We start from the raw sequence: 16,438 nt of genomic DNA on the forward strand, positions 1-16,438 counted from the left end.
GGATAGAGTGCCAGGGCCTGAGTCAGGAAGACCCAAGTTCAAATCTAGCCTGACACTAGCTGTGTGACCCTGGGCAAGTCACTTAACCTTTGTCTATCTCCATTTTCCCAAAGTTATCCTGTAAAGCACCTATGACAGTGCCTGGCACACAGTAAATGCTACCTAAATGTTGGCTACAGTTGTTAAAGCTCCCCGCACATACACCACACCCGCTGTCAGTCCAGGAGCTCCATGAGGCAAGGACCGAGCCATCGACTCCCCTACTCCGCCCCACGGCCAAGCACAGGGCTCTGCATGGGGGGTGGATAAACGAATGCATCAACGTTGACCGATCCTCAGCCTAATCCTGAGACAGACGGGCAAAGGCTATTATGCCCACTCTCAAAAAATGATGCCCCCAAAGAGAAAAACTATTCAAAAACGTATGACTACTAAGTGGCAACGGGAAAACACACAGCTGTGTGATCTTCCTTTGCTGGGCAGAAGAATAACTGGCCCCATATCATTAGGGGTGAAATCAGCTCACAGAGAAGGGCTTCCATCATTGGGTAAGGTCCAACCTACCCACTGCTTTCTATCCTAGGTTGGTTCAAGTCATACCTGCTTCCAATGCTTAGCTTGGATGGCTGCTCCCCAATAATGAGACCCTTCCCGGACAAGCATTGCTCTGGCTTGCTCTCCTAAAAGAGGGGTGAGAAACAAGAGTCAGACTGCATCAGACCAAAGTGGAGCTCGTCTGTACAAGAGAAGACAGAAGAGGTGAACCTTCCGTAAGAACACCATAATGTGTGAGGAGCCCAACCCCAGCTGCAAGATAACTGCCCCCTGGGTATTCTTCTGAGGGGAGATGGGCACATGGGACAAATAAAGGGGATTTCAAAACAAAAGATACCAATGAAAATTTATTTTTTTTGTTTTGGTTTTTTGGCAGGGCAATTGGGGTTAAGTGACTTGCCCAAGGTCACACAGCTAGTACATGTGTCCAGTGTCTGAGGCTGGATTTGAACTCAGGTCCTCCTGCCTCCAGGACCGGTGCTCTACTCACTGCACCACCCAGCTGCCCCAAATTTATCTTTTTTAAAGAGCATGTCCACCTATTCCCTCCCCACCCCCCCATGAAAGTATCACAGAAATGGCCAAAGAATCTGAGAGCCACTGAGCTAAAGCTAGATGAGGTTACTGGCTCCAGCCCCCTCATCTTACAGATGAAGAAACTGAGGCCTAGCCAAAAGAGATTAAGGAACTTCTCCAAAAATCATTCAGGTTGTCAGTCAGTGGTCGATTCTAACCTGTCCATGTGGGCGGCTGGGTGGCACACTGGATAGAGCACTGGGCCCGGAACCAAAAAGACCTGCGTTCAAATCCAGCCTCAGACACTTCCTAGCTGTGCCACCCTGGGCAAGTCACTTGTCCTCTGTTTGCCTCAGTTTCCTTATCTGCAAAATGTAGATAATGACAGCAGCTACCTCCCCAAATGAGACACCTGTGAGCACTTAGCACAGTGCCTGGCAAACAGTAAGCGTTCTACAAATGTCAGCTGTCACCATTATTGTCAGTTATTGTAAGGATCAAATGAAAAAGTAGCATTTAGCACAGTATACAGCAGGTAATTAATCTTCCTTCCTTCCTTCCTTCCTCTTCCTTCCTTCGCAAAGGTCATAAGAAGTGGCACATGAAACCCTTCAGTGGATCCCATATATCCACCAGTGAAGGTTGCAGCGCTTCCACACCTTTGTCTTTGCATAGGTCTTGCCCTTTTCTCTCTTAATCCTTAAGAGAGGATCCTGCAGGCCTCTGCCAGAGACTGGCGGTAGTGAGGGGACACTGGGGCAGGGCCCAGGTAGGCCATCTGTTTCTTTCCAAGCTCACCACAGGACCAGCCCTCTTTTTGAGCCAACTGGGTGTTCACAGACTCCACAGACATCGCTTCTCACACTCGAGTCATCAATTCCTTGCACCGAGAAGAGACACCAATAGGCAGGGCCTCCACGTCCTCACCTCCCACTCACTTGGGACCCCGCAGCCTGACTGAAACTGCTCTCCCCAGGTCACCAGCAATGCCCTCTTCTGGGTCCTCCTCCTCCCCATCCTTTGTGTTGGCCAGGCCCTCTTCTTGGCCCCTGGAGACCGCTTCTCCTGGTTCTCCCCCTGCATCTGTCTATGCCTCCACTACAGGACCTCTGGCAGCCCCCAAAGTCATGGACTTTTTCCCCTTAAATGCACCTCTTCTTTCCGCCAAGTCTTCCACTTATGCCATCTCTCAGATGGGTCCTTTTCTCACCTCTCCCAGTCTCCTCCCTACGTTAAGCCTGCATCACATCACCTCTTGTCTGAACTGTTTCATCAGTCTCCTAAAGAGTGTGCCAGCTCATCTCTCCCTCTCCATCCCCTCCTACCTACCTGTCAAGAGAAGCTTCCTCATGATCCCGCTGCTCACACCTCTTCAGAGGCTCCCTACTGTCTCTCCTGGCCAATCTGCCTCCCACCAACCTTCTCCCGCCGTAATCCTCCCCATCACGTTCTCACCCTGGGCTTTGGAAGGGGCTGCCCGGCATGCAGAGAACCCCCCTCCTCACATCCACTTCTCAGCTTTGTTTCAGGCTCAGCTCTGGTGTTCCCTCCCAAAGCCAACCTTTCCTGATCCCCCCTCTCCTTTGTAGGGCTCTCTCCTCCCTGAAACTACCTTTATTTTCTTACATATGTATATGTGTTGGATTCCCCACCAATAGAATGGAATCTACAGGGGGTAGAAGCAGTATTGGATTCCCAGGGACCAGCACAGTGCCTTGTATAAATGGGTGCTTACTAAATGTTGTTGAGTGAGTGCAAGGGATGGGTAGTGAGCTCTCTGTCTCTAGAGGTCTTCAAGCAGAGGCTATATGACAACTTGCCCAGGATACTGTAAGTGGGGCTGGATCAGAGGACCGCACCAAAGTGCCTTTCACTGCCTACCTCATGGGAAGGACAGAAACACATTTGGCAAACTTTGGACTATAAAAATGGAATTTATTCAATCAATAAACATTTATTAAGCGCCCTCTATGTACCAGGCACTCTGCTAAGTGCTGGAGATACAAAAGGAGGCAAAAGTCAGTCCCTGCCTTCAAGAAACACACAGACTAACAGGGGAGAAATTACTGTACTCGTCTCTTCCAAAGACCTTCATAGGCTCCAGCTGGCTCTGGATACTCCAAGGCTATTCCAAAGCACTGGAGAAAGATTCTCCCGTCCTCATGGGAGTGGAGAGAGACAGACAGAAAATGACAGAGGGATGGCACACTTAGCATGGCACACAGGAGGCACTTAATAAATGCTTATTAACTGACTGACTGACTAGACAGAGACAGCAAGAAACAAAGAGACGTAGATGTAGGCAACCCCTGAGGTGGGCTCAGGAATGACCAGCAGGAAATCATTAATGAGCTATTATCAACAGAGAAGGTGGCCTCTAGTAGAATGCCACGGAGATCTGCCCTTTTCCCTGTGCTGGTGAACATTTTTCAGCCTTGAGACAGACCGGCTACAAATCCTATTTCAGATACCTGCAAGCCACCTGACCCTAGAAAAATGACTTCGTTCATCTCTCTGGGCCTCAGTTTACCAATCTGTAAAATAAAGGAAGACATCTAAGATGCCTTCTAAGGAGGGTTATTCTTGATCGAACATGCTCAGCTGAAGGCAGCAGCCCAGGGACAGAGGCCCCTCTCCCAAGGCCCCTTGCCTCCAAGCTATCTGTGGATTTTCCAGGCTCGCTTACCTCTTTGACTGTGTTCCGTCCCCGCCATGAGAACCACCATCGTCCCCCCTTCCGGGGCATCTTGTCCCTCACGATGGACTCCACCGTGGCCTGTTGCAAATGGATGGAACATAAATAACAGAACCAAAAGGGAAGGACAGAGCATTCCATGCAAACAGAAAAATCATACAGGCAACATGATGGAAACCAAAGGAAGCAGGACGTACAGGCTGGGGGCTGTAGATCTTAGAAAAGCAAAGCTTAATGGTGTCCAGAATTACATGAAGGTAGCTTAAGCATGAATACTTAAGAAAATGTTAAAGGAAGGAACCAAAAAAAAAACCAAAAAGAGGGGAAAAAAAGACCAATAAAGAAAATATTAGAACCCACTAGCGATTAGTAAGCGAGGCAGCTTATTAATGAACCTGTCCATGTGGGCGGCTGGGTGGCACACTGGATAGAGCACTGGGCCCGGAACCAAAAAGACCTGCGTTCAAATCCAGCCTCAGACACTTCCTAGCTGTGCCACCCTGGGCAAGTCACTTGTCCTCTGTTTGCCTCAGTTTCCTTATCTGCAAAATGTAGATAATGACAGCAGCTACCTCCCCAAATGAGACACCTGTGAGCACTTAGCACAGTGCCTGGCAAACAGTAAGCATTCTACAAATGTCAGCTGTCACCATTATTGTCAGTTATTGTAAGGATCAAATGAAAAAGTAGCATTTAGCACAGTATACAGCAGGTAATTAATCTTTCCTTCCTTCCTTCCTTCCTTCGCAAAGGTCATAAGAAGTGGCACATGAAACCCTTCAGTGGATCCCATATATCCACCAGTGAAGGTTGCAGCGCTTCCACACCTTTGTCTTTGCATAGGTCTTGCCCTTTTCTCTCTTAATCCTTAAGTTTTCAGGGTAAACCACCTGCTTGCAACAACTGGGCAGGTGAGCCAGTAAAAGCATCGTTAGCCCAGTTTACAGAGGGGGAAAACCAAGACCCCATGAAGAGAAGCCAAGTAAGTGCCCAAAGCTTCACACTGATCAGTGTTAGATCAGAGCAGGGACCAGAATCCCCACCCTCGGGGCCCCACAATGGAGGAGGCTCTTTTGATCGCAAATATCTTCTCAAAACGACTCAACAAAATGAGGTCCAGAGGAACTGGGCAGCAGGCAGGGGAGGGAAATAGGTTCAAAGGACACCAAGACACATGGATAATATTTGTTCCTTTTCTATCAAAACTGCTAGTTCTAATTTCACACCTGAAACAGGGAGACGTTCAACTTTAACATTACACACTATACTCAACTCAGTTTAATTAAACTAGAAAGATTTAGTGAGCCCCTGTTACGCCTGGTGGTACGGCCCTGGAGAAGGACAAAAAAGAAAACCCAGGCCTGCCCTCAAGGAGCTGACTGTACAGCAGGCAAGTGTCAGACTTAGATGAAGACCCACAAATGATTAGGATTCATGCGGGAGTAACATTTGACATAGTATGTCAAAAAGAGAAGCAGGAGAGACTAAGGAAGAGGACGGCAGCTGAGGAAAACGGAAGAGGCAGTATCTAACTCAGCCGAGAAGAAAGAGAATGATCCCAACGGGCAAACAAGAGAGGAAGGGCATCTCAAGCATGAGAGATGGACTGGGCAAATGTGTGGAGGTGGGAAGGGAGAATGGCAAAGGGTCCCAAAGTATTAAGAATGACTGAAAGCAACATGAGCCAAGGCTGAAAAGGTAATTTGGAATCAAACTATAAAGGGCCTTGAATGCCAAGCTAGGGAGTATTTTATACAAGCAATGGAAAGCCAATGAATCAAAAGGAAAATTTTTGTCTTTTGTTTATCCTGATGGAAATGAATGTTTAATACATGATTAAATATTCATCCATGGTTTCCTAATTCCCTCCTAACAACCAAATATCTCTATGTAACACCTAAAGGACATTCCCACTACAGAGGGAGAAAACCAGCTCTCTGGGGAGTTCCAGAGACCAATGCAGGGGAGAAATGTTAGTCAACTTCACAGGTAAGAGAAGAGAGAGAAAGAGGAGAGAAGAGAGAGACAGAGACAGAGAGACACAGAGACAGAGACAGAGACAGAGACAGAGACAGAGAAACAGAGAAGGGAAGAGAGAGACAGAGACAAAGACACAGAGACACAGAGACTGAGAAACAGAGAGGGAGGGAGGGAGAGAGAGAGAGACAGAGAGACAGAGAGACAGAGACAGAGACAGAGAGAGAGAGAAACAGAGAAGGGGAGAGAAAGACAGAGACAAAGACACAGAGACACAGAGACTGAGAAACAGAGACGAAGGGAGGGAGAGAGAGAGGGGGAGGGAGAGGGGGAGAGAGAGAGAGAGAGAGAGAGAGAGAGAGAGAGAGAGAGCAAACAAGATTTTTTTTGCCTCAGACGTGATTCCTGACCCCCCTCCCTCCACTGCTCCCAGCTCCCTCCAAAATGACGGAGCCCTTCCTCTGGCTATAAACTACACGCACTCACATGTGTACATACCATCTCCATCAGAGAATACAAATACCTTGAGGGCAGGGGCAGTTTTTATTTTTGCCTTTGTCTTTCTGATCCCTAGCACTCTGCCTGGACAGTAGGTGCTTAATAAATGCTTGCTGGATTAAAGGGAAGAAGGCTCAGCTCCCTTGCTAGGCCCTCCAGTAAGCCTTCCTAGCCTCCTTAGCTGTTTACACCCTCTCCCTCCTGATGTCAGAATGTATTTACTTACCCAATCTATCAACTGATCTGTATTCATTAAGCACCTACTATGTGCCAGCCACAGCATTAAGCTCTTGGATTATAAAGGAGGAAATAGTGCCTTGCCTTCTGATGAAGGAAACTACCAACACATTTGTGTACATCTGTGTAAATACAAGGTTGTCTGGGAGAGAGAGGCCCCGGTATCCGGGAGTGGGGGGCAGGCAGCAGGGGTGGGGAGTGATCACGGAGGGCTTCATGTCAGAGGCGGTGCTGGAGCTGTCTCCTGAAGTAAGAGAGGTATTGTCTAGGGTGAAGGTGAGGAGGGAGGGCATTCCAGGCATGAGGGAGAGCTGTTGCAAAGGTGTGATGGCAGGAGACTGAGCATCATGCATGGGGAAGAAAGAAAAGGGCAAAGAATGGGGCTCAGACTGGACAGAGAGGTGGAGCCAGGTGCTGGGGAAGAGCTCTGAAAGCCAAGCAAAGGGGTTTCTGTGGAATCATTTACATGCAGTAAACCCTCCACCCTCCAAACATAAGCTCTCCGAGGGCAGGGACAGCTCCCTCCACTCCTGCTGTGCTCCCTGCTTGGCCCAGGAGCTACCGAATCATGGCGTGAAAGGATGGAAGCGTGGGGTCCCACAAATCCCCAAGCAATCCTCCCGCACCCCAGGCAGCAGGGAGGAAAGGCCAGAGGCTAGGGGAAAACAAACCAACAGCTCGTCTCCCATTCGGGAAGGAAGCTCTGGACACCCCCTCAGCCTAGCCCAGGGGCTGCCACGCCCCCACCCCCAGCCCAGCTGTTTTCATGTTAGAGCTCACCTTTGGCAAAGGCTTCTGGAAGGCCTGCATGGCCAGGAGGAGGGGGGCAGCTGTGGTCCAGTTGTAGTATCTGAGACAAAGAAAACAGGTGATGGTGAGAATCCTGAATGCCAGGGGCCCAGCACCCACCGCCCCAGGCCAGTATGAGGGGAGCCTCACTCACCCCCCGGCCCCCCAAGCTAGTGCTTTCACTTTGAGAGTGCCCTTCATTTAACGTGGAGAGGGGGGATCCAGCCTCATCCACTTTGGGATGGCTGAGAAGTCTCCTCCTGACCCCTTCTCAGACCCTCCAGCATCTCCCTGGGCCACAGAAGGGCTGCAATCTACACCGAGAGAAGGCTGGCCCACTCTGGGAACCTGCCCAGCGGAGGAAATGGGCTATTGACACAAAATCAAACCTGCCAATATGGGACTGTCGCCTCCTCTACCACTGGGTCTTAGGGAACCGCTTAGAACAATCACAAGCCAGAGGCAAGATCAGAACTGAGTCTTCCTGGCTTCAAGGCCAGCTCCCTACCTACCGGGCCACGTGACCCTCCTGTGAGCGTGAGCACATCCATGCACACATGGTGTAAAGACAGGCTTCTGTGAGCCTCCACAGGCTTGGGTTGGGGGCAGGGGCAGGGCCAGCACAGGGACTCACTTGTTACCAATCTTCACCACCAAGTTGGGGTCATCAATGATGGCCGGGTTGTCCACAAACTGCTGATAGGACACTTCTTGTTCCAAGAACTCATCTGCAGCCGCCACAGTGGGGTGGGAAGAAGGAAGGCACATTAGTCACTCAGTTACTCCACGTGCCTGACAAGCGTCCCCCCGCTACAGAGTGTGGGGCGAGGGGAAAAAGAGCCAGGTTCAAATCCTGGATTCACTGGCTCGAGCTGCAGGGGCAGCTGGCGGCTTCAGACACTGATGAGCCGAGGGACCTGGGGTGGGGCAGGGCACCCAGTTTCCTCCCCTGTAAAACAGGGACAATCACAGAACTTCCCTCCCTCAGTGTGGAGCGCTTCGCCCGGCACCTGCCACAGAGTGAAGCTGTGCAGACACCAGCTGTGGTTACTGTCTGGGAAATGGGGACCAAAGACCAGAGCAGCTCACCTCCCTGGGGGGGGCAGGGAGGGGGGGACCGGCCCATCAAGAAGACTGGCCTCTGGCAACCTTCAAACCGATGGAAAAGGGAGCACAGGGAGGGGTCAGTCACCAGAGATGAGGCCCTGAGACAGGATCTGAACCCAGCTCCTCCCAGCCCAGGACCTCTGCACACTAGGCTCCAAATTCCTCACTTTACAGAGGCAGAGAAGCTGAAGCACAGAGATGGCCTGACGCGTCAGAGTCACACAGCGAGGAAGCAGCAGCACCAGCCAGGACACAGGCCTCTCCAGTGATGGGCGCTGGGCGGCCTCCAAGAGGGCCCCAGGCTGGGCTCACGCCCAACATCGCTGTGAACCCCTGAGCACAGGGACGGTCTCTCCTCCCCTTCCCTCTCTCTGTTTTCTGTCAGTCTGTTTGCCTGTCTCTCTCTCTCTCTCTCTGTCTCTCCCTCTCCCTCTCCCTCTCTCTCTCTCTCTCTCTCTCTCTCTCTCACTCTCTCTCTCTCACACACACACACACACACACACACACACACACACACACACACACACGATTCACAAAACCACCACGGACGGCTGGGTCCCGCAGACAGCAGCGCTGAAGCTCCCGCGTGCGGCCACAAGAGGGCGCGCTTGACTCACGAACGCCCTAGCCGGGTCCGCGCCGGCTCACCTGTCGACTCACCTGTCGTGATCTCCTTGCTCTCGCTCAGCCCCCCGCAGAGCGAGATGGCGATGGACGGCAGGTCTCTGGGGCCGTCCGAGGTGCTCTCCACACCGCTGTCCACGCCCGAGCTGCCCACGGACTGAGGGGACTGGCTGGCCGAGCGGGGCACGCCCTCGCTGCAACTTTTGGCCATCCCACCTCCATCACCGCTAAGGGGGCAGGAAGGGTAGAGAGAGGGGCCGTTAGCATCGCCCAGTCCCCGCAGGTGGGTAGCGGGGGTCACCGCCCCCAGACACCCGAGCCACTGGCCCTGGACGAGTCCCGCATCTCAGACAGCCTCAGTCTCCCCATCTGTAACATGGAGACCCATAATCCAAACAGATTCGAGATCTAGAATTATCTCCCATGGGCTTTTCCCAAGAGAATGAGTATTTAACTGGGAATCAGAGGATCTGGGTGCAAATCCTGCTTGCTACTTAAAAGCATCTCCATGACTCTGGGCACGCCACTCCACCTCTCTGGGCCTCGCCGTCCTCAGTTTTAAGACGAGGGGCTTGAATTTAGCTTTGAGATCCCTTCCAGACCTAGGTCCATGATGCCAAGATGCCTTTTCTTATTTTAAATTCGGTACGCCGCCCACGATGTTTCAGCAAAATGTGGGGGAGAAGATTCATCCAAGCACCCCCGGCGGGAGGAGTTCCATTTGTTACACAGAAATACGCCAGCCCTCCACCCCGTCCCCAGCCCCTGGACAGACACCCGGAGCAGGCCAGCCGGGACAAAACTCCCGGGACATCCAAACGCGCCTTACTTTTTGGGGAAATAAAGGGCGGCGACCTCGGGGTCCATGTCGGGCAGGTCATCCAGGTAGACGCCGTCGGCTCCAAGGTGCCTGTTCCGCTTGTCTGAAAACACAACCGAACGCCAGGTCACGGCGGCTCCTCCCAGGTGAAAGGCTCAGGGGCTTCCTCATGTTCCCCCCAGCTCCTGATCTCCTGCTATGGGGGTTCTCTCTGGCCGTCCCATGCCTGGGATGCCCTCCCTCCCCTGCTGACCTGTTCCAGAGCATCCTGTCTGGGACCTGTCAGCACACTTGTTTGGATGCTGTCTCCCCCATGTTTCTGCCTTTCTTTGTAACCTGGCACTTAGCTGAGGCACACAGGCTCATAGCATGTGCTCATAGTAGGTGCCTGTTGACTAAGACGTATAGAACCTGAGAACCACGGAACGTCTGAGTCAGAAGGGACCTTGGAGAGCATCGAGTGTCAATCCTGGCAGGAAACACTGACATTGGGATGAGTCTGAGCTGATCTCAATCATCTCCTCAGGCAGCCTTGCGGCATGGCAGCTAGAAAGCCCTGAGTTCCAATCCTGCCTCACTAGTGGTATGACCTCTCTCATTTCCCTCATCGGCAAAATGGGCTTAACCACTCTGAGCATCGTCTCAAAGGTCACATGGGTTAGCATATGGAAAGCGCCTAGTAAACCTTGAGAGCGCTAGCCATCATTACGCACAGGGATTTGATTAGAGACAGTTGGGAGAACACCAGTCCCAACAAGACGATGGTTCTGGAGTCGGAGGACCCAGGTTCAAATCCCACCTCCACGGCTTCAAGACATGAGTGACTATGGACAAGCCATGTTCCCGCCCTGGGCCTCAGTCTCTCTAGCTGTATGATGAGGGAGTTGGCCTGCATGACCTCTGAGCTCCTTCCCCAGCTAGATCCACTTAGGCCTTCGATATTCTTGCCCTCATAGGCCCTCAGGGCCAAGGACTGAGGCCCCACCCCAGGTCCAGGACTTCCCCTTGCCAGGGAGCCGGCACTAAGGGACCACAGGGCGCACACCTGCAGAAACATCCCCAAAGGACAAAGGGACAGTGAAACCCTTCTCTGCTTCCCCATTTCACTTTAGGAGATGATCCGCCCCACTGGACAGTTGCAGAAATGGGCCATCACAGACAACCAGGGACTCTTGGGCCATCCAGTGCCCTGGCCTTTCCAGCCTCTCTCACTGGCCCTAGTCAGCCCCTCCAGCCCATCTCTGCCCGACCTGGCTGGGGGGTGCCTCTTTCAGGAAGCCTTCCCTGGCCCTCGCTCCTTCCAGCCCCCTCCCTGGGCTCCTGATGTGCCTGGAACTCAGCTTTTCAGCTCCCTAGTACACCATAAGCCCCTGGAGGGCAGCCACTGGGCTGGTTCCAAAACCTTCTCTAGCACCTAGCAGTGTTGACAACAAGGAGAGCAAGGATTCTTGCCACCACTAGGGGGAGCCATTCACTCACCTCTCCTTAACCAAGATGGCCCAGGACCTATCCACGATGCTTGACTCTTCACCTGGTTTGGTGGTGATGGGAGTCCTCCAACCTCACCTACTCCACCCTCCTACTAAGGGACTTGGATACCCAATGGTCTCAGTCTCCCCTGGTGGTAATAGTGGTGCCACCTTTGTTTACAGGAAGGACCAAGCCCTCACCTCTTTTCCTGGATGGAGAGTCCATCTTACTCCCCTGGAGGCTGGAGTTGGGGTGCGGTTGCTTGGACTCCTCAAGGGTGGGCAGAGGTGGGGCTGCTACAGGGGCCTCCACAGCCGAGGCTGTGGCGGCTGTGACTGTGGTGGCTGTGGCCGTGGCGGCCGTGGCAGTGGTCACGGCAGCAGCAGCACCCAAGATCTCCGGGTTGTACTCCCCTATGAATGACCCCTCAGGCAGAGACTTGCCCTCCTCTGGTAGGATCAGGACCTCACTGTGGCCCCCAGAAGGTGAGGGAGAGAGGTCACTACAAGTCTCTGAAGATTCGCTCTGAATCACCCGGAAAAGCGTCTTCTCCAAAAAGCTTCTGTTTGCTGAGTCTTTCACCTTATGAGGAGACGTGGTCTAGACGGGCCAGGAGAGGGGAGAATGCCGAGGTACGCGTTACCACAGAGAAAGAGGAGGAAAATGGGCAAAGGTCACACGGAGCCACCATCGGGGACCCAGTCACCCAGAGGCAAGAGGCCACAGGTTCAAATCCCACCTTACACACTCCCACACTACCTAGCTGGTAGCCCTGGTCTAGGGGTGCCATCTCACTCTGCCTGTTTGTCCACCTCTAAAACAATGGGAGATGACGTCTGAAGGCCCTCCTGGCCTTACTGAGTCCCCTACTGTCCACAGTCCTGTGTAGCCTACAGTCATGAGTGACTGGCAGGCTGTTACTGGAGCCCTGTAGACTGCCCAGCTTTCCTCAGGAGAACTCCCCAGAGGCTGTAAGACAAGGACTCTTAGCAAGGTGCAAATGAGGAAACTGAGTCTCTGGAAGAAGAGGCGACCTGGCCAGCATCACTCAGGGAGGAAGAAACAAAGTGAGGAGGCAGACTTGGGCCTGCTGACCACACAGTACCTCCCCGTTAAGACTTCCAGAAAGCAGAGACTGGGTTTTTTTCGTTTTGGTTTGTTTTGTTTGTTCTCGTTGCTCCTAACTGTGGCTCCGTTGCCAATCTGCACTAAGATCACGTTTCCTTACCCAAGAAGTCACAGATTCAGACTAAAGAAAACACTGCTAGAATTCTGAGCTGGAAGGGACATTCAAGATCATCTTCTAGAGCAATGTAGTAGGGCAGAGAGGACAGGGCCAGGAGACCTACCTCTTGTTCCCTTCTCTGAGTCTCAGTTTCTCCATTTGTAAAAGCCTGGAGCAGTTACATCAGAGGCTTGGGAGGTCACACCCCAGGATGTGAGAGACCATGAGAGGAAACTCAGAGACAGTGCCTTCGTCACACAGGCTTGTTTTCCCAAGCAGGGACAACACAGTCCACTTGATTACTGAAGAGCCGGCTCCAGAACAGCCAAGCCCTCCCAACACTCTCTGAGTAAGTCCCTATTCCTGGGGGGCCCACTGCTCAGGAAGAAACTGAGCAGAGTCCTCAAAGGGAGGCCTGAGGAAAGGGGGCTGGGGAGCCAAGCCCCCATCTGGGGCCCCAGCGGAAGATGCCCCAGGACCCACCTTGGCAGCCTGGGGCAGCTCCCCCCACAACCACAGCATCTCCGGGTTACTCTTCTGCAGTCCCCTCTCCAGGGACTTACTGACTAGTTCTGAATCACTCTTCGGCGTTGCAGGGCGAGAACCTGACGGACTGGGGAGAAGATGAGAACAAATGAAAACCAACCAACCAACCAAAAGAAAGACACAAGCCCAGGTGTTTTCTACAAACTGGTCTGGCCCAGATTCTTCCTTCCACCACCCGGTAAACACACTCAGGCTACTGCATCTCTAGTCAGCATACAGAGCTATAACTGGGGTGAGACAATCAGGCTTCTGTCCCAGAGCACCAAATTTAAAGGGGGGGGGGGATTACTTTAGAGGACCCTCCCCCCAATAGCATGTCCAGTAATCCAGCAGCATAGAAAGGAAAGGTTAGTTTCAAATTAGCAAGAATACTTAGTGTAGGATGAAACCAGCCCACCCTGCTTTTGCCCAGAAGTCTGTCTTCCCCCTCCCTGCCCGCTTCTCCTGAGGGTTCACCTCACACCACCCACCCTGGGCATTCTGTGGTACTGCCCTGGCTTCACAAAATCCTAGTCCCAGCTCTGGCCCCATTCCTGTGGTTGCTGGGGACGTGTCTGGCAAACACAGACTCTACCCCACTCCCCACTCCCAACCCCTGCTCTATGACTGTGACAGAGGGGAGACACAAAGATGCCAACGAAAAATGGAGGAGGAAGCAGAAGGAAAGGAGAGGAGCCCACTTTGGGGGCTGCCCCCAAACTCTCCACCCACATCTACCCAGATTCCCTCACTCTGGTTCACTCCAGGCTCCCCGAGCTAGGGATGACCTGGAAAGGCATCCACACCCTTAATTAAGCAGGCCAAAATTGTCATACAATTTAATGAAGATTAGTCATTCTAATAAAATGTGACGATTTTAACAAGACCGACTAAATTCTTTTGGAATTGTGAAATTAATAACAATGACAATAAGCTCATGTTTCCATAAACACTTCACCATCACTACTACTGTCAGTCTTAAAACCACCCTGAGAAGGCGGGGCTATGATTTTCCCCGCTTCACAGATGAGAAAACTGAGGCTGGGGAGGCCAGTCCAGACCCAGGTCTAGTGCTCTCTCCTAGCTGCCTCTGAGGACTGAAGCAACACTCATTATTATTGCTGGGTTCTGGGGACCTACAGCAAAGGAACCAGTTAAGATGGTGTCTCCCCTCCGTGAGCTTTAGGACAATCAGAGTTTGTGGTCAAGCCCACAGAATTAGAGGATCTTGAAGGGGGAGGGGACGTCACAGGTAATGGTCAGAAACAGGAGGTCCCTCAGCATACGGCTGACCAGCCGCGGCTGAGACACCATCGGCAACGTGGAACTCACTACCTCCTGAGGCAGCCCATTTCAGTGTGACTGCTCATCTAAAATCTTGGCTTCTCCAGTTGACCCCACAGGGTGGGTAATGCCTGGTGTAAAAACGAGCCATCACCCACCCTCTTCATTCTGCCCCACTCTCTGCTGACTATGTCCTATTTCTCTTGATTCTCATGGTTCATGTGGTCACCTGCATCAGAGTGGAAGCTCCCTGAGGACAGGCGCCAGCTTCTGCCTTAGCACACAGTAGGTGCTTAATAAATAAATACTGATTGAGAAGAGTGAGCGCAGGACTGGGTGAGGGAGGGCCTGGGCTGGAATCCTGTCTCCTCCAAAGCCGGGTGAGTGGGAAGTCACTCGACCTCCCTTGTTCTACTTGGCTCCAGAGGCCGGAAAGAGGAACAATGCCAAGGCAGAGCCAGAGGGACGCAAAGGCAAAATTAATATGATCAGAGCTCAGGGCAGGGGAAAGGCTCACTCCAATTGGGCATCTGGGAGCCTGGGAGAGGGGACTATTTGTGGAGGGTGGAGAAGGGAGATTCCTGCTGGGCTGCTCCAAGATTCTGAGAGTCAGCAATCTTCCTGGCCTCAGTTTTCCATTCTGTAAAATAGGAATGATAATCCTCTCACTCTCTTCCTCACAAAGTGACCTTGAGGAAGGTGTTTTTTTTTGCAAACCATAGACTAAGAAACACAAGTCAGTATTTATACACAAGGGATCTGCAGTCAAATCACATCCTCTATGGCTACTCGAGATGAAAACAGGGGCTGGCTTGCAGTGTCTCTGCAAGTTCATTAGGTTAGTTTGGGCTAAAAAGCAACGTTAGGCCAAATCTGCATGCTATTAATCCATTATATTAAGTTAGGGTCCAAAACTGGACATGGAGTTATGCAAGATTAGACACAGAATTAAACACAGAGTTAGAATCTGCATACCATCCCTTTCTTCTACCAAATTAGGCCCCAAATGGGAGAAAACAAGCCCGTTACCTTTCCGAAGAATGAAAATGGGAAGACTGTGGAGGGCAAGAGCTAGAAAGGCCTCCTTCTGCCACAACTGTGAGATGAGGGGGGATCCTTTTGCATTCTACCGGCTTACTGGATCCCACCAGATACAGAGAAAGAAAGAAAGCAGAGTCAGGAGTCACTGAAATGAAGCGAGAACTCACACTCGTGTCATCTAACTCTCGAGGCAGGGGAGAACGGCCCGAGAAAACCAAGCTGCCGAGGCACCTGACACAACAAGGGGGATGAGATGTCTGCAGTCACTGACATGAAGTGGCATCTCTTATCTGTGATCTGATCGTTCTCTATACTCTAGAGCAGGGGGTCTTAATTTGGACCCATGAACTTTGCTTTTTAATTCTGAGAACTATTTCAATATAATCCACTCCTTTTGTAATCCCGTGTATTTTATTTTACTAATTGAAAAACACTATTCTAAGGAGTCCATGGGTTTCACCAGATGGCTAAAGGTCCATGACTGAAAAGAAGAAAAAAGGTTTAGAATGGTTACTCTGGGGACAGACCATTTAAGAGGGTGGAGCCCCCAAGGCATTTGACTCAAGGAATAGGTCTGCGATGTCAACAGTCATGGAAATCAAGTAAATCAAGTGGTACTTCCTAGTTTAGCTCCGGGAGTTTTCTAGAACAGAGTGTTTAAGAAGATCCAGCTCTCCGGGCATCTGCAGGCAGGGGGTATGTGATGTCATCACAACAGAACTACACCTGAGTTTCACTTCATCTCCAAGGGTCCATTTCATTTATGACTTCCCCTGTAAACACCCTAACTTTCAGAAGAAGCAATGTATATTGATGATGTCACAACTGGCACTGCCAATGGATCTTTCTGTAAAGATAATGCCTGATTTCAAGAATGGGAACATTACCTATGAGCCAAAGTAAACAACTCAAAGGTTCACTGGTTTTGTCACTGTGGGCACAGGACTGATACAAATCAGAGGCCCTCATCTAAAGGGGCGGCTTCCTGAGAATTTAGAGGCTCTTAAAGGAACGCGCCACTGGTGGCCAACCCTCCGGTTACAGGAGCTGAACGTGCACCCTCTCTGTTGCTGGG

The 16,438-nt window shown here is 51.6% G+C and overlaps 1 protein-coding gene across 2 annotated transcripts in view; it reads right to left on the bottom strand.

Annotated features, from left to right (window-relative positions):
• Positions 1–16,438, bottom strand: part of LPIN1 (lipin 1) — a 157,852-nt gene that overhangs the window by 22,897 nt on the left and 118,517 nt on the right. For both annotated transcript variants that reach the window (XM_036748762.1, XM_036748763.1), the window contains 9 exons: positions 15,352–15,459; positions 12,997–13,126; positions 11,489–11,888; positions 9,828–9,921; positions 9,035–9,225; positions 7,902–7,995; positions 7,259–7,328; positions 3,758–3,847; positions 601–680 (listed from right to left, as the gene is read on the bottom strand). In XM_036748762.1, the coding sequence (XP_036604657.1) occupies positions 601–680; positions 3,758–3,847; positions 7,259–7,328; positions 7,902–7,995; positions 9,035–9,225; positions 9,828–9,921; positions 11,489–11,888; positions 12,997–13,126; positions 15,352–15,459 (1,257 nt within the window). The remainder of the gene's footprint in view (positions 1–600; positions 681–3,757; positions 3,848–7,258; positions 7,329–7,901; positions 7,996–9,034; positions 9,226–9,827; positions 9,922–11,488; positions 11,889–12,996; positions 13,127–15,351; positions 15,460–16,438) is intronic.

This window comes from Trichosurus vulpecula, chromosome 3 (genome assembly GCF_011100635.1).
Source record: "Trichosurus vulpecula isolate mTriVul1 chromosome 3, mTriVul1.pri, whole genome shotgun sequence".
NCBI classification, from domain to species: domain Eukaryota; kingdom Metazoa; phylum Chordata; class Mammalia; order Diprotodontia; family Phalangeridae; genus Trichosurus; species Trichosurus vulpecula.